This window comes from Taudactylus pleione, unplaced genomic scaffold, assembly GCF_031769625.1.
Source record: "Taudactylus pleione unplaced genomic scaffold, aTauple2 ptg000086l, whole genome shotgun sequence".
Classification (NCBI taxonomy): domain Eukaryota; kingdom Metazoa; phylum Chordata; class Amphibia; order Anura; family Myobatrachidae; genus Taudactylus; species Taudactylus pleione.
Genome location: NW_028284488.1, coordinates 21,119,882 through 21,138,392, shown reverse-complemented (window position 1 = coordinate 21,138,392; position 18,511 = coordinate 21,119,882). Strand labels below are relative to the sequence as shown.

General features: G+C 48.6%; 1 protein-coding gene across 1 annotated transcript in view; it reads right to left on the bottom strand.

Moving 5' to 3' along the window:
• Positions 1 to 10,670: 10,670 nt before the first annotated feature.
• MCM10 (minichromosome maintenance 10 replication initiation factor) overlaps positions 10,671 to 18,511 on the bottom strand; it is an 86,148-nt gene continuing 78,307 nt past the window's right edge. Inside the window, exons 19-20 of the mRNA XM_088468773.1 lie at positions 15,954 to 15,996; positions 10,671 to 11,210 (exon numbers count right to left, since the gene is read on the bottom strand). Coding sequence (XP_088324899.1) covers positions 11,127 to 11,210; positions 15,954 to 15,996 — 127 coding nt within the window. The 3' untranslated portion in view covers positions 10,671 to 11,126. The remainder of the gene's footprint in view (positions 11,211 to 15,953; positions 15,997 to 18,511) is intronic.

Sequence of the window (18,511 nt, the reverse complement as noted above, 5' to 3'; positions counted from 1 at the left end):
CTGTCCGTGGGATCCTTCAGTGAGGATATAGACGGTAATGGTAAGGTAGCGCCCTGAGTTAAACGGGGTGACATGGGAATCCACCACCGGTGGAGTTTCCCATTTTTTACAATGTGCCTCAGGGAAGGGATAATTAGAAGCCAACCGCTTCTGAGGAAGGAATCTCTTACTGGGCACCTGCCAAGCTACCGCCATATGATCCGTCAACTGATCCGACAGTGTAAACACCGCAGAAGCCACCTTAGTTTTTTTTAAACTAGGATACTTTGACTTAGGAACCGGTGCCTCATCCTCTATAAGAAGAATGGCTCGCACCGCCCTAACCAGTGCTTGCACCGCCCTAACTAGTGCTCGCACATTAATGGACGACCTGGTATCCATTTCCTGGATCGAGGCGTCCGAGTCAGCGTCCGAGTCAGTGTCATCAGGGACCTCCCCATCATCTGAGGATCCCTCCGAGTCCGATACCTGAGCCGCCCGCGCCATGAGTGGGCGTTTTGAAAGCCTAGAAGGCATGTCAGTCTGCAACATTGACTGAAAAGCCGAGGATGCGGCCGCCAAATTTTGCACGGAGTTGGAGAGCACATCCACCCAGGGAGGAGGAGTCGCCATAGGGGCCTGATAAGGTACCACAGGCTGCTGCGGCACAGGGGAAGCCTGTACATACATAGGCAACCCCGTATATGGACCCACAGACTGAGACCCAGGAGGACTCCGCAATAACTGCGGGACACCCGGGGAATGGGGGATGGTCGGCTGGGGTAACGCCCTAGTAGGGAGAGCAGTCGGGACCGACAGATGGTCCGCAATAGACACCAGCACTTGAGAAAACATCGCCCACGGTGGTTCCTGCGTCAGAGAAGGTCTGGATGGGCCAGGAGCCACCTGGCACCGACTACACAGGCCATCCTGTGACAAATCCTCCCTATCCACTCCTGCAGAACAGCGTCCGCAGGAGGCCAACACCGGAGCCACTGAGCGCTCAACCTCCTCGTCCGACATGACAGAATATATTATATAGCCAAAAAATATATCTGGCAACAGGGCAGAAGTAAACGCACTCACCGGTGTGCTGAACAACAGCCCACAATATGGCAATGTGTAGCACACAACTGTATGTGACGAACAATCACACATTGATATGGTAACCACCATCAACAGCCTTCAATAAAGACACCTACTCTGGTAATCAGCACATTGCTATACTGGGCTGCACAGAAAGATGCCAGGATTCCTTAAAAAGATAATCTAAAGTACTGATGACATCACTTCCGCCCAAAACCGGAAGTGGGGCAAAGGAGGAAGCTTTAGCAAGTGCACTTCATACCCAGAGACTGCTATAAAAGACCACCAGCAATACAGGTATGCTACAGCCTTGAAGAGACCCAGTATCTCGAAACGCGTCGGCTAGCTACACCTGTAATCACTTCCAAAGGACACAGGATCTGATTTCCGTTTGGGTAAAGCGTAAGGAGCCTTGCAGGGCAACCCGGGCACCCTGCAATTCAACACCCGCTGGCTCCCCATCACCGACCGGGTATGAGATCCTGTACTTTTTTGCCTACTACCAAGTGTACAATTATTACCATTTATTTGTACATTGCACGATAGTGCTTATTTTTTTTTAACACAGGAGTCACATTTCCTGCTGCAATCAGAACTCACCAGACCTATCATTTGTTTTATGTTTCATGCCTTTATTCATCCACAATATACATAATTCACCTATTGCATATGTCTAATGTCCATGGCAGATACCGTTTTTCTGCCTCACCCAGTATTTAACAACTGATTCTGTGAATTCTTATCCCTTTTGAATCTACAGCACGTTTTTACTGTATGCATTTATATTCCATGCATCACCTTGTATTCATGAATAAATTTTATGTCTACACTGACCTATGTCATCTATACGGTCGACTCCATCACAGCATTTATGTTGAGGAGCGCCTAAATACATGGTAATACCTACCTTTAGACACACAATTCAGACTTTGATTTTCACTAGGGAAAACCCATTACCATTCACGGCCCGCTTACCCTCAACAGGAGCGCCCGGTTTCACCAACACACCACAAAATCTGTGTATATATATTGTTGCAATAGAACTGCTTTGAAGATAATATAGATCTAGTTTCCACTGCAGAGCATTTAGGTTAAGGGCTCACCCACATGTCCAGAATACTTGTGTTGCATCAAAAACAGTACGACATGACTGTACATCTGTGCCGGCAGCACCAGCAAGAGACATTGAGCACAATAATTGCAAAATAATTATGCAGACACTTTTTTCTTGGTCACTTCTCTGCCATATATTCCATGGCTGACCGTGTAGAGAGTTTACACAGCACAGACATCAATAGGTGCCATGCCATTGTTGTACAAGTCTGCTTGCACTCTCTCTCTCTCTCGCGTCCAAGAACAATGGGCAAACAAATCTGACTGGAAGATAGACCTAAGTGAAAGTGCAACTTCGCTTAAATGAATACATTCTGTAAGAAACTGTGTTCCCTTCTTGGACACCGCACATGGCAAGACAAACCCACTTTGTTTTCATGGTGCAGCAGAGCCGTGTGTAAGAGACACTGGGTAACATTCTTGATTTAAAACACCATGGTTGAGATGCATCAAGCCTTGGAGAGATAAAGGGGGGAATTCAATTAGACCTGATCATAACTTTGCACGGGTGAAAAAGGGAGGAAGCCTCGGGCTTTATCACCTGAGGCTATTCAATTAAACTCCCTTTGTAAAGTGTTAAGAGTTAATGGGCAATAACAAATAGAGTCTGAAAAGTTCACCGACCTATGTGTTAACTGGGTGTTATCATCCGTTAACTGTATACTTATCTGGGATTTCTGTTCAGGTCTCATGAGACCCGAACAGAATACTCATTAAGTCGGGCTAATTGAATAGCCCCTGGCGATCAATTTGCACCTGCTAACTTAATGGGCTAGTTGAATTCTGGCCCAAAGCAGCCAATCAGCTTCTGTCATTTACCTAGCAGTCTTTGAAATGACAGTTAGAAGCGGATTGGTTACTTTGGGCAACTACTTCAACTTCCTGCAAAGCTTGATACATCTCCCTCCCCATGTATGCTCAGCAACTATAAACCTTTTATTGACATATTTACCACAGTTGGTCTGGCTGGTTGACAGGAGTGTCCCCATACACCTATCCCCAAATAGCACCTAATAGCTCACAACAAACCCTGCGACTTACACATGCCAAAATAGTAACACCAAGTTAACCAAGACCCAAAATTAAGGCGAAAAGAAACACAATATAGTAAAAAGTACACAATCTTGGGTAAACAGGCAAAAGACAGGTGCAACATGAGTGACACGCGACATGTATTATGCCTAATCTGCGACTTTACACCAATTTGTTTGCTTATAGATATTTAGGATTAGTATTTTTGTAGCAAAGTAAGGCATATTGAAGGTGCCCATCCACTAATTATTAAGTTGAGCAATTGAATGATATAGTTATCGTTCATAGTCTGCAAAAATGTGTAAAACGACCAGCGATGCGCGCTCCCGCTGGTCGATTAGACATTATCATCGGGCAAAAAACAAGAGATATGGTAAGAACTTACCTTTGTTCTCTCTGTTTCTACGAAGTCCATAGGGTCCACAGGGTGACCTTGGGGTATAGCTGGATCCTCGGGCACCACGGAGTTAAAGCTTTTAGCTGCTCCCAGGATGCACTTGGGTCCAACCTCCCCTATACCCCGCCCCCGAGCCACAGGCACCTCAGTTGGTAAGCAGCCCAGGCCGGAGGAGGAGACGAAACAGGGAGAAGGAAGACTGGAACACACAAGAACCATACTCACAGAAATGGGAGATGGAAAACCGGTGACCAGTCACAGAGCCCATATGAAGCCAGGTGCGTCAGGGCGGGCGCCCTGTGGACCCTATGGACTTCGTAGAAACAGAGATAACAAAAGGTAAGTTCTTACCATATCTCTTGTTTTCTACTTCAGGGTCCATAGGGGGTCCACAGGGTTGACCTTGGGGATGTCCCAAAGCAGTTCAACTAAGGGCAGGGACGCTCCTGTGCTGAAAGGAGCACCCGGTGCCCAAAGGATGCATCCTGAGAGGCAAAGGTGTCAAACGCATAGAACCTCAAAAACGTTTGAATAGAAGACCAAGTGGCCGCCTTACACAGCTGAACAGCAGAAGCTCCACGTCTAGCAGCCCAAGAAGGACCCACAGAATGAGTGGAATGAGCCTTAACAGAGGCTGGAACAGGTAAACCCTCCTGCATATAAGCCTCAATAATAACAGAACGAAGCCAACGGGCCAGAGTCTGTTTGTTGGCAGGCCAACCCCTCTTGTGAAAACCAAAGAGGATAAACAAAGAATCCGACTTCCTCACAGAACTAGTCTGGTCCACATAAACCTGGAGTGCACGGACAACGTCTAAGGAAGTCTCCCCAGCCGAAAGATCAGGCGACTGAAAGGCTGGTACAACAATTTCTTGATTAATGTGGAACCTGGAAACCACCTTAGGCAGGAAATCAGGACAAGTGCGAAGCACCGCTCTGTCCTGATGAAAAATCAGAAAAGGGGGACGACAAGAAAGCGCCCCCAAATCTGAAACCCTCCTGGCAGAAGCAATTGCCAAGAGGAAAACAGTTTTAAAAGTTAGCCACTTGAGCTCCACTGACTCCAAGGGCTCAAAAGGCGGACCCTGTAAGGCCCGAAGAACCACCACCAAATCCCACGGGGCCACAGGTGGCACAAAGGGAGGCTGGATTCTTAAAACACCCTGGAAAAAGGTGTGTACGTCCGGCATCGCAGCAATCCTGCACTGGAACCACACCGACAGAGCAGACACGTGCACCTTCAGTGAGGAAAGACGTAATCCTAAATCCAAACCCGACTGAAGGAAAGCCAGAATACGCGAAACCCGGAACACCTGGGGATCATATTTTCTAGGCGTCGCACCACTGAAAGTAAGTGTGCCACACTCTGTGATAGATCCTTGCGGAAGCAGGCTTGCGCGCCCTCAGCATGGTGGTAATAGCGGAGCTAGAAAAGCCCCGAGACCTCAGGACGGCTGTCTCAAGAGCCACACCGTCAAAGATAGTCGACCCAGATCCGGGTGAAGACAGGGCCCCTGAGACAACAGGTCCCGCCGTTGAGGTAGGAGGTACGGAGCGTCGATGGACAGGCTCCGCAGATCGGAGTACCACGGCCTTCTGGGCCACCAGGATCAGTGTGCCTCCGTCCTGTTTGCTGCCTCGGGTCCTGCACAAGTTCAGAGATATCGGAGGGAACAAGTAAGCCAGTTGAAACAGCCATCTCACCGACAGCACGTCTATCAGACTTGCGCCTGCGTCCCTTGTCCTTGACCCGTACACGGGCAGCTTGTGATTGTGACGGGACGCCATCAGGTCCAACTCTGGCAGCCCCCACTTGTCCACGAGTAGTTGGAATACCTCTGGATGAAGCGACCATTCCCCGGGATGCACGTCGTAACGGCTGAGGAAGTCTGCCTCCCAATTGAGGGCTCCCAGGATGAAGACCGCCGAGAGAGCTGGAAGATAGCGCTCCGCCCAAGCCAGGACGCGGAACACCTCCGACATCGCAGCTCAACTGCGAGTCCCTCCCTGCTGATTGATGTACGCCACCGTGGTGGCGTTGTCTGACTGCACCTGAACGGCCCTTCCGTGAAGAGCGGTGCCGGACGACTGCAGGGCTCTGTATACTGCCCGCAGTTCCAGGATGTTGATGGGAAGAATCGCTTCCTCCGCCGACCAACGACCCTGAAGTGACAAGGAGCCTGTCACCGCCCCCCAACCCCGGAGACTGGCATCTGTTGTGAGCAGAACCCATTCCGGGATCCAAAAGGGGCGCCCCTCGAGGAGATGAGTCGTCTACTGCCACCAGGCTAGTGACAGACGCACCTCCGAGGACAACACCAGCATCTGAGAGCGGATCCTGTGTGGCAATCCGTTCCATTCCGAAAGAACCAGCCCCTGCAGGGGCCTGGAATGGAACTGGGCAAACTCCACCATGTCGAAAGCCGACACCATGGACCCCAAAACTCTCATCGCTGAGTGCACCGACACTCTGCCACTGCTCAGACAACTGTGAATCCGCAGCTGTAAGGAGGAGACCTTCTCTGGAGTCAGAAAAATCCGTTGCTGACGAGAGTCCAGCAGGGCCCCCAAATGAACCATCCGCTGTGATGGGATGAGGGAGGACTTCTTCCAGTTGATCAACCAGCCGTGCGCCTGTAGACAAGCGACCGTCAGGTGGAGATGCTGGATCAGTACCTCTGGGGAGCTCGCCAGCAAGAGGAGGTCGTCTAGATACGGTAGCAACCGTATCCCCTGGCTCCGAAGGTGAGCCGCCATGACAGCCATCACCTTGGTAAATACCCTTGGTGCCGTGGAGAGACGAAAGGGTAGAGCCCTGAATTAGTAGTGGTTGTGGAGAATAGCAAACCGCAGAAACCGTTGGTGCGATGTTGCTATAGGCACATGGAGGTAGGCGTCCTGGATATCCAGGGAGACCATATAATCCCCCGGTTCCATCGCCAGAATGATGGAACGCAAAGTTTCCATCCTGAATTTGGGAAACCTGAGAAACCTGTTCAGGGACTTCAAATTGAGGATGGGGCGATGAGAGCCATTGGGTTTCTGCACCAGAAACAGCGTAGAGTAATACCCCATCCCACATTGAGACTGTGGTACGGGTATAATGACCCCCGCCGTCAGCAAGGCCTCTATGGCTTCCTGAACCTGCAAGGCCTTGGTTTTGTCCTGAGAAGGACTTGTGCAAAAAAACTGGCGAGGCGGCCTGTGCCGAAAAGACAGGGCGTACCCCTGGGAGACCACTTCTCGCACCCAGGCATCCGTGGTGGTATTGTGCCAGCACTGGTCGAATTGAAGAAGTCGGCCTCCCACTCTGGGGTCCCCCAGAGGGAGGCCCATCCCATCACGCAGAAGGCTTATCTTCTTGCTTGGAAGAAGGGCGCCTAGCACTCCAGGCTTGCTTCTTTGGCTTTGAGGCGGTCTTGGGTGCGGACTGCCTCGGGAAGGACTGACCCTTTGCCTTGCCCTGAACCCGAAAGGAACGAAAGGCCGAGCTCCGGACCTTAGCAGGTGTAGCAGCTGAAGGGAGGAAGGCCGACTTGGATTTTGCCAGGGTATCTACTATTTTGTCCAGGTCCGGACCAAATAGTAACTCTCCATTAAAAGGTAAGGCCTCAAAGCCTTTCTTTGAATCCGCGTCTGCTCTCCAAGACCTCAACCACAAGGATCTGCAAGCAGACACTGCTGCCGCCGAAACCCTAGAGGTCAGCAGGCTAGCATCCAAATATGCTTCTCCAATGTAGGAGGCGGCATCTCTCATCTGTCCTAACAACGCCCTCTGGACATCCGGAGCTTCATCCGTAAACGTGTCCTCCAAGGCGTTGGCCCACCCCTCAATGGCCTTGGCCACCCAGGAGATGGCCATGGACGGCCGGGCTACAGCCCCCGAGAGAGAATAAATAGACTTTAGACAAGTCTCCACCTTCCTGTCCGTAGGATCCTTCAGCGAGGATATAGACGGCAATGGCAAAGTAGCACTCCTGATGAGGCGTGTTACATGGGAATCGACCGCAGGCGGAGTTTCCCATTTCTTACAATGCGCTTCTGGAAATGGATAATTGGACGTCAAGCGTTTCTGTGGCAGGAATCGCTTACTGGGCGTCTGCCAGGCCACCGCCATGTGATCAGTCAACTGATCAGACAAGGGGAACGCTGCAGAAGGAACCTTAGCTTTTTTAAAACTAGGATACCTCGACTTGGGAGCGGGTGCCTTATCCTCAATCAGAAGAATGGCCGCCCTAACCAGAGCCCGCACATTGATGGAAGACTTAGTGTCTACCTCCTGGACTGAGGCATCTGAGGCCGAGTCATCCTGCACCTCACCATCATCCGAGGACCCCTCAGGAGTCCGTAAAGTGCGCAGCCTGCACCATAACTGTGCGTTTAGACGCCCTGTAGGGCACGTCACTGCGCAATATCGACTGAAAAGCCGAAGATGCTGCCGCCAAATCTTGGACAGTGTGGGAAAGCGCATCCACCCAGGGTGGAGAAGCTGCCCCAGGAGCCTGAAACGGCACCACAGCCTGCTGCGCCACAGGGGTGGACTGTATATACATTGGCAACCCCGCATAGGGACCAACAGGCTGAGACCCCGGGGGAGTCTGCAATAATTGTGGGACACCCGGGGAATGGGGGATGGCTGGCTGGGGCAACGCCCTAGTAGGGGCGGCAGTCGGGATCGACAGACGGTCCGCGATGGACACCAGCACCTGGGAAAATATCACCCATGGTGGCTCCTGCGACATAGGAGGTTTAGACATACCAGGGACCGCCTGGCACCATCCGCACAGGCCGTCCTGTGACAAATCCTCCCTATCCACTCCTGCTGAACAGCGCCTGCAGGAGAACAATACCGGAGCCCCGGAGTGCTCAATCTCCTCCTCAGACATGACTTAGGAAGAAAACGTGCGCACTCACCCGTGTGCTGGACAACAGCCCACAATATGGCACTGTGTAGCACACAACTGTATGTGACGGACCTCACAAATACGTGATCTATATAAGTGAGGTCAGTAGAAACACCCTTCCCCCGCACACCTGTAGGGCTTGTAGGAGAAGGAAATGGATAGGTATAGGCTGACAGTAAGTAGAAAAATGACACAGACAGGCAGCACTAGCAAAAGTCACATACCATGCAGGAAGATATACTCACTGCACCTTTACACTACAATCAACCTCCCAGATTCAGTGTCTGGGAGGGCTATAGTGCTGTGTACACTATCCTTTTGCAGGGGAGAGGTACACAGGGGGACCGGTCCGCGTGCTCCCTGAAGATCTGCGCTGCCACTTGAAGAAAATGGCTGCTGGAGACCTCAGAGGAGGAGTGGCCGAAGAGTCTGCAGCTCAGCGACGCCAGACTACTAGTTGAAAGGCGCGCTGAGCTGAGGGGAGGAGCCGCTAGACAGGGAAGGCTTCCTCCCCTGGCTAGCAAATTTAACCCCCGGGCTTGCCGGCATCCCGCTTGCCGTTTATTTACCCTGGTGGTCTAGTGGGGTATGCCTCCGCTGGAGGGGGGGCCCGCCGCCACTGCTAGCGCCCCCGGTCTGTCCCCTAGACCAGGGGCATGGGACTACATTTAAAAGGAACCCGCGCACCGCCGCTAATCAGCGGTGCGCGGCTTACCTTGCTCTCCCCGGCAGCAGTCCCGGGGGAAACCAGAGTCCGGCTAGTACAGACACTGGCTTCCCCCGCCGCGATGCCCAGTTCAGTGCTGGCGTCGCGGCGCCAGCAGGGAGGAGCGGCAGCGTGGGCGTCTGTACAGACAAGCCCATCGCTGCCGCTCTGGAGAAAAAAAAGTAAGTCAAAAAAAAAATGTAACCTAGTTAAATAAAAAAGCTTTAGGGGGCTGCTCCTGCAGCCCCCCCCCCCGCAGGGTGACCCGACTCCGGCCGGGCACCATCTTAAACTGAGGTGCCTGTGGCTCGGGGGCGGGGTATAGGGGAGGTTGGACCCAAGTGTATCCTGGGAGCAGCTAAAAGCTTTAACTCTGTGGTGCCCGAGGATCCAGCTATACCCCAAGGTCACCCTGTGGACCCTGAAGTAGAAATGCTGGACAACCTGACTATATCGTCAGGTTCAGCATGTTTGCAGATGATTGATGTGCCGGCACTGAACGACTGCTCGTTCAGTGTAGGCACATCACAGACTGACAAACGGCTGCATGATTACAATGTCGTAATCGTGCAGTCGTTTTGAGGTCTGCTAGTGGATGGGCAACTTGAGGAAAAAGTACATAGTTCGTGTAAAAGACAGGATTGTTATGAGTGACCTGCGCCATACATTGTTAGGATTAGTTTTTTTGTTGCAAAATAGTATATATAAAACCTAATTACCTAGTACACTTTAATGTGCAAAACTGAGGAAACAGTGCATAGCATGGGAATCGTGACAGGCGTCTAGCTATATAGGATGCAAAAAGGAAAAGTGTATGAGGACACATCTGTACGCAGGTCGTTATCTAGCAAAGCATAGAATATTCTGTAAAAGTAGTTGTTGGCTATGAAATTGTCTCAAAAGACTTTAGAAGGGGTTGATGAGTTTTGGATTAACCTCCCTAACTGCTCGCCTGTGACGAAGCCAGCAGTGCTTCAGTACATGCGACTGCGCAGTCCCGCTCTGTGCCTCGGCTTTAGCACACCTGCATAAAGGATCTCTTATGACTCCAGGAAGTGATGCGGCAATCTGCAAACGGCAAGCGACGGGGATTACAGAGCGAGGAGTGGAACATAGTTACCCTCCAAGCACTATTTGTCTGATTTTTGCAAGTGCACAGATCAGCTGCAACAGGGGGAACTAATCATAAGGAGGAGATTAGCGCAGTAACACCAAGGCCAGCTATCAGCTCCTATTTGGTGGTAGGAATTTTTTGGTGAGGGCAGCTACTAAGCGAGTTGTCCACAAGCAATCAGAAGAGCCATGAGACATGAATACAAGGAATTCTATACACTAAAGAAATGTTGAGTATATCCAAGAGAGATTCTTATATTGCAAACATTGCCATAGTGCACATGCCTACATTAATAAAGATATCACCATTTAAAAACCTAAGAACATCATTGTGGGGACACATTTGAAATAATTTATTACATACAAAACATTCTACATAAATACATATTTAGCACCAGTTGATCCAATGTACCTGTGATATCTATAATACACATACAAAGACAACATGCATATTTACAACAAAAACAAGCTGGAGGACAAAACTACTTTTAGTCTCAAAAGCGATTGAGGCAAAAAAAAACTTTTTTTTTTTATAACAAATTAAAAAAAGGGACCAACATTTAAAAGATATAGAATATCTGTATATATATATATTTATTTTTTTTTTTTAAAGCTAAAAAATCAGAAATACCAATTTTTCATAAAAATGTAAAGACTATGACATAGTTCAGTCTTCCCTGTTTATGGAAACGCAGCTGTATTGAGACGTGATTGAATAATAACTGGTATTACAGTTAATACATTATGGCATGTTGAAAGAATCCATTTCGGAAACTGGATGCAATATAAAGTGTCATCATTTAAGGCTGTTAAGAAATTTGCCATGTTCTTCTCCTCTGGGCAACAGTGTTTCACCTCCAATTTTTGGCCCACTCTTTTCCTATAATGAACAAATAAAATGAAACGCTTGTCATATATGAAAGGTCTCACAATTGTAAACAATTCTCCATGTTTCTCTATGCTGACCTGGCGGTATGTACAAAATTAGATTTTCACATGTGTGCATGTTAATATTGTTCAAATTTATAAAGTCAGGGAACACCTACATATACATATATATATATATATATATATATATATATATATATAATTAAGATTGGTAAAACATATTTTTTAAAATTTTGTTAAATCATTGTTCTAGTTCAATGGGGGACACTGAAATCATCAGGGGGTATGAAGTATAGTGATAGGAGCTTGGGCACATAAGGCTCATATGCCTCCCAGTTAATACCCATTGCCTGCCTGGGAACTCCATCTTGCCTAACAAAGCCAGAAATTACAGAACAAGGGAATGGGAAAGAGGAAAAAAAAAAAAAAAAAAAAAAAAAAAAAAGCTCACCAACAAGAACAATCCTAACTGGAACAGAAAGACAAAAACACAAAAGTTTGAAGGGAGGCTGCCCTACAGGTGGAGATCCCAAAAAATTAATGGGGGGATATATTGACGAAGCATATGTACAGATGCGCCTAGTTACAATGAGGCCGACAGCGCCACAAACATGAGCACGCATCACGCTATGCGATTCCCATCGCCTGCATATGGTACGGTACGATATGGCGCGGACTGCGATCGCACCATGCGTCACTATGGAGGAGCATACACAGTGCGTGTATCTGTTCACGGGTGTGTGTCTTGAGCTATGCACGATTAGCCGCGCCAGCAGCAAGGGTATAGCTCGGCATATCTGTAAGAAGGTCTGCACGCTAGATACAAGTGCCAGGTTTCTCTGAAAGAATACCAAAAGGCCTGAACCTACAAAATTCTTCCACAAATAGCTGCAACCGACTTGGATAAAAAGGAAGAGGTAGGAAACACCTTTGCTTCACACCAAGCAAATCTTCCAAGGTCACTGGTAATTCTTGTCCAAAAAAGGTTGTCGAGACTTGATCATGGCCTGAACAAATTCATAGCTGTAAGTATCAGGGCTTCAACAGCCATGACATTAAAGGCAGCAGAGGTAAGCTCTGGTGATGAAAGAGACACAGACTTAAAAGATCAGGACAGGTGCCACCCAGGGCTCACTGGCATGTTTAAAAAAAAAAAAATCCGTCTACAAAAAATTCCTGGGCCAATTTGTGCTACACCAAAAAAAAAAAAAAAAAAAAAAAAAAAAAAAAAAAAAAAATGCTCTGTGTACTAGTTGTTTCAGGACCAGTTGAAGCATAGTTATTGACTGGAACAGGAAGATTGGAATATGCATGTACATCTCTTGATGTGTTCGATACACTTGAGGAACAACTTCCAGTATTTTAGCTAGAGTTTAGCTATCCACAGTCTACAGGACACCTGGGAAGTATTCCAAACGTAGTGGTCCTCTCTTCCAGGAGGCAGGGTGGAATCATCGGATAGGTTCCTTCCATGAGAGACCCTGGGTTGGTGTCTTGCCGTTACATTAATGACTCGGTAACTGAACACAGAGCAACCCAAAACTATTTTTCCTGTAGACCTTCGCGAGGAGTGGAATACCAGTGCACCTGAGGCATCAGTTTTTTTTTTTTTTTTTTTTTATCCCACTGGTAAGGCAAGAAGAGCAAAGCCTTTAGGTCTGGGGGTAGGTACAGGTAGAAAGTCTGTCCCCCTGTGGTCAGATCAGCATATTTATCTGGCCCTAAAAAGAACAGGATGTCCTTTCAAGTGTGTCCTTTTTATAGGCCCTAAGCCAGACTAGAGAGAAAGAATCCCAGGCCACTCTGGGCCCAGTACCTAGAACTTTGTTTACCAGATCTTTCTTTGGATGGGTCCTACATGCCTATAAACCATCTGAATATTTTCTTGACATCTTGCTTTATTGATCCAAACTGAAAGTTAAAGATGTGTTTAAGGGATATCCCAGACCCAACAAAGAAAAAGAACAAACACTGGCTTGGGGGTTATGGCAATCTTCCTATATGTGCGGTGCCACAGGGCTTCAGCATTCATACTTGGAAAGTCACGTCAGCATTTTCCATATAGTCACAAGGGAGAGCATAAAGTGTCTACAGCTTATGAAAGACCTGGAATCTTATCAGGACTGGTGTAGGCTTGCAAAATCGTTAACCTGAAAGAGGAAGGAAACAGTCTGTCTACTCTTTTTTAGATAAGGAACGGCCAGCACAACTGACCCATCATCTTCCTGAAGTTTTTTTAAATGCTACCAGGTGGCTTGCACTAAATCCCTTTACTCCCTGCTCCCAAAATGAATTTTCGATAAACCTCCAGGTTCAAAGTATGGACACCTCACAAACCTATTCTCAAAGCGGAGACCCTCCAGGCTGAAGTACAGGAGTATGCGATCCCTATTATCCTTTCTAGTGGAAATGAGACCCTGACAGGGTAATGCATCAACTCGTTAGGCCAATTAGCTTGTAAGGTAATGCAGCAGCAGTGTCCAAAAGGTCCCACACCATTACTGCACTACAGACAGGGAAGTCTTTTGCTGCCAAGGAATCTAAGCAAGAATGGCAGTTGTAAAAGCTTTGCATGGACAGGGACAAACTTCACACACACAGACGCAACTATTTTGATGGGAGTGGTAAACATATTACCAAAGCCCCAAATCAGTCCTAGCCCTGGACATACTCCCCTAAATATACTTGCAGGGGAAGACAGCTGCAGTAACAAGTTGATAGTAAACTGCAAAACCGACATACAGTACAGAGCAATGCTGCAGTGCATAAAGTCAAGCTGACTATAGACTGTAAAACAGACCTCATAACCAGAGCAAGCTGCAATGCTTAAAGGCAGATTGTCTATGGGTTACAAAACAGATGATATTCAGAACAGTGTCTGCAATTGTGTCTATTTTGGGAGGCTGCATGCCAAGGAGGTGGTGTTGGATAGTGATAACACAACCCTTAGTGGGAATGGACTACAGACAGGTGGTGGTACCTGATCAGCTTGCTCCAGGCACCCCCAAACTGCAGCTGATTGATTCCGAATAAAAAGCAAAAAATAAAGAATGGCTGCTACAGCAGTAAAAGTCAAGCTGCAAAGCTCCATTATGTATTTTAAAAACTCTTCCAAGCCAAATGGTGTTTCCAGTGTACCCTAATGCAGTGGTTCCCAAACTCTGCGCAACGTCACACAGGGGTGCCTCAGGTTGGTGGTCCAGCACCAAATCAAATTCTTTATGGTTAATGTGTATGTGCACAAACAGAAGCACAAACCTGTCCACCACCAAATAACTGAACCCAAGGATGACAGAGAAGTACAATATGCTTCACCTTACTATTTTACTAGATTTTTTCTGAATTTCTCAATAAGAAACTTTGACTTAGGGGTGCCGTGAAAACAATGCTGATGCACTAGGGTGTCGTAATTCAAAAAAGTTTGGGAACCACTGCCCTAATGGATTATCAGAGAAATTCGATTTATATATGCAACTTAGGCAGATAAAGTACAACTTACACTGCGGCCTGTAATTGTAGCTGGAAGACGACAATGTTGATGTGATCATTGTTGGAATTTGTGCTCAATTTGGAACTACACATGCTGTGATATTGCAGTTTGTGTCCCACATAGCACATCCTCCAAATGATGGGATTGCCTTTGGAATTCTGAGTTTCACATTTACAAGTTGAAAGGGGAGGTCATTGACCTATTTAGTCAACAGGATGCTACATTCTATTTTATACACAAGTGCTTCAGACATTGTAAAGGGACCTATCCACTAGGCGACCTGAAAGACTGAATGTCTAGCGTTCAGACCTTCAGGTCACCGAGGTGCGGTGCCCGCACTGAACGTCATTCAGTGCAGGGGACCGACCCATCTCTGAACATGCCGAACCTGTCATCAGGTTGACGGGCATGTCCAGTAGATAGTCGGGGTCGGCAAGGACCAAGCGTGCACGCGCATCGCTGGTCTTTGCTGGCTATCCATTACACCTCCTGGTTTTGGTCGGATTGTTCACAAAGTGGTGTAATGGATAGGGGACCCTAACAGTGACAGGACTATCCCTCCCAACTTCAAACATGCCTAGGCATGGATACACAAACAGCTGCAGGACTCCTGTATGCCTTTAGATTTATTATAGTATCACCCACTTAATATTCTGCATGTCCATGTGTACCCAGTTTATGAAGGATTTTCATCAAAAACATTTAAACCACCCTGTCACATTGGTCATCCTTGATGAAGTATTTCAAAACGAAATGTGTTGAAGACACAGCGGACCACCCACTGTTCTATTAGCTGACCGTCATCGGTCCTCCGCCGGGACACACCGGACAGTGGCACGGACTGAGTAGGGAGCCGCTCGTCCATCAGCAGCCCAGCCATAAGCACCGCCAGGAATATGGACAGGCAGCAGTTGAACACCGCATTGGATATCGTCTGACGCCATACAGCTGAACACCGAAGGGAAAGGAAGAGTCAGGGTAAGCATAGTACCCTCACTCATTATCCCACAACACCAGGAGCTGTCAGCCTATTTGTGCTCCACACTAGTTCACAAAAAAAAGCTTTAAACATACCTAAGAAAATTTTTTAAGTTATTTTAAAGTTTTTATTTAATATTGTTTTATGTGTTGTGCATTTCACTTTACTTACATATACATATGATTTACACTACAGTGCTCATCTATATTTTTTATACCATGGAACATGTTTACTAATAACCATTGTTGTCCATCATGTACACTTACCTTAAGCATGCCATCTCTTTCCCATTTGAACAGCCCACATGTGCTACAAAAAAGTGGGGGGAAAATGGCTTAGAAACGTACATTTTTCTTTGTTGTCAACCAAAAATGTAACTAATATGCTGGTCAATAATATGAGATATGGTAAGAACTTACCTTTTTTATCTCTATTTCTACGAAGTCCATAGGGTTCCACAGGATACCTTGGGGTATAGGTGTGACGTCAGTCATCGGGCACCATAGAGTTAAGCCTTCAGCCTCCCAGGATGCACTAGGGTCCCCCTCCTATACCCCGCCCCAAGGCATCTCAGTTACGTACCAAGCCATAGGCCGGAGGAGGAGAAGGAAGAGAGAGAAAGAAGATGCGACAGGGCGGGAGTCCTGTGGAACCCTATGGACTTCGTAGAAATAGAGATAACAAAAGGTAAGTTCTTACCATATCTCATATTTTCTACTTCAGGGTCCATAGGGTATCCACAGGATACCTTGGGGATGTCCCAAAGCAGTATCCTTTAAGGGTGGGGACGCTCCGGTGCTGAAAGGAGAATCCGCCGTCCGAAGGAAGCATCCTGAGAGGCGAAGGTGTCAAACCTGTAATACCTCACGAAGGTATGGACAGAGGACCACGTAGCAGCCTTGCAGATCTGGACTGCAGAGGCACCACGTCGAGCTGCCCACGAAGGACCCACAGAACTAGTGGAATGAGCCTTCAAAGAAGGAGGAACCGGCAGACCTTCATGAAGATAAGCTTCAGAAATAGCCATACGGATCCAGGCTGCCAAAGTTTGCTTTGAAGCAGGCCAACCCTTTTTACGGAAGCCATAGAGGACAAACAAGGCGTCCGACTTCCTAAACAAAGAACATAAGTCCTTAAGGCCTGCACAACATCCAAAGTGGCCTCACCCACTGAAAGACCAGGTGAGTTAAAGGCCGGAACAACTATTTCCTCGTTAACAGGAAACTGGGAAACAACTTTGGGAAGAAATTCAGGCCGAGTGTGGAGCACTGCCCTGTTCCCATGAAAAATCAAGAAAGGGGATCTACAAGAAAGAGCCCCTAAATCAGAAACACGTCTGGCCGAAGCTATGGCCAGAAGGAAAACAGTCTTAGCTGTTAGCCATTTAAGAGCCACTGAGCCCAGTGGTTCAAACGGCGGTCCCTGGAGAGCCCTCAGGACCACAGCCAAATCCCAAGGCGCCACAGGTGGAACAAACGGCGGCTGAATGCGGAGAACACCTTGCATAAAGGTGCGCACATCCGGGATTGTAGCAATCCTACGGTGAAACCAGACAGACAGGGCCGAAACCTGTACCTTCAAAGAAGCAAGGCGAAGCCCATGATCTAGTCCCGCTTGTAGGAAGGCGAGTATCCTATAGAGACGAAACTCCCGCGGTGCATAACCTCTCGGTCGACACCACTGGAAGAACGTATGCGACACACAATGGTATATCCTCGCGGAAGACAGTTTCCGAGCTCGTAATGGTACGCACCACAGAGCTGGAAAACGCCCTGGACCTCAACATGGCTGTCTCAACAGCCACACCGTCAAAGACAGCCGAGTCAGGTCCGGGTGAAGACAAGGACCCTGCGACATAATGTCCGGTCGTAGCGGCAACCGCAGAGGACTGTCCACGGACAGACCCTGAAGGTCTGAGAACCAGTGCCGTCTGGGCCACGCGGGAGCTATCAACAGGAGCGTCCCTCCTTCCTGTTTGAATTTCCGTATTACCCGTGGAAGAAGGGAAACCGGAGGAAACAGGTATGCGAACCGGAACGTCCACCGGACGGACAGAGCATCCACCAGAGACGCCTCTTCGTCTCTTGTGCGAGACCCGTACACCGGCAACTTGTTGTTGTGCCGGGACGCCATGAGGTCGATCTCTGGAAGACTCCACCTGTCCACCAGCAGTTGAAAAACGTACGGGTGCAGGGACCATTCCCCTGGATGAACGTCCTGGCGACTTAGAAAGTCCGCCTCCCAATTTAGCACTCCCGGGATGAAGACCGGTGATATGGCCGGAAGATTGCGCTCCGCCCATACCAGGATCCGAGACACCTCTACGAGAGCCGCCCGACTTCGGGTTCCTCCTTGCCTGTTTATGTAGGCCACGGTGGTAGCGTTGTCCGACTGGACCTGCACCGTGCGACCCTGGAGAAGCTGATGTGCCTGCTGGAGAGCATTGAAGACCGCACGGAGTTCCAAGATATTTATTGGAAGCTCCGCTTCTGTCGGCGTCCACCTGCCCTGGAACATGTGTGGACCCGACTGCTCCCCAGCCCCGAAGACTGGCGTCCGTTGTCAACAGGACCCAATGTGGTACCCAGAACGGACGTCCCTTGCTGAGATGGGTCGTCTGCAACCACCAGGCAAGGGACAGGCGAACCTCCGGGGTGAGCACTATCGTCTGGGACTTTAGAGACTGAGGCAGCCCGTTCCACTTGGACAGGATCAGGTGCTGCAGAGGTCTGGAGAGAAACTGGGCATATTCCGCCATGTCGAACACCGACACCATGGAGCCCAGTAACCTCATCGCCGAGTGTAGAGACACCCGGCGGCTGTG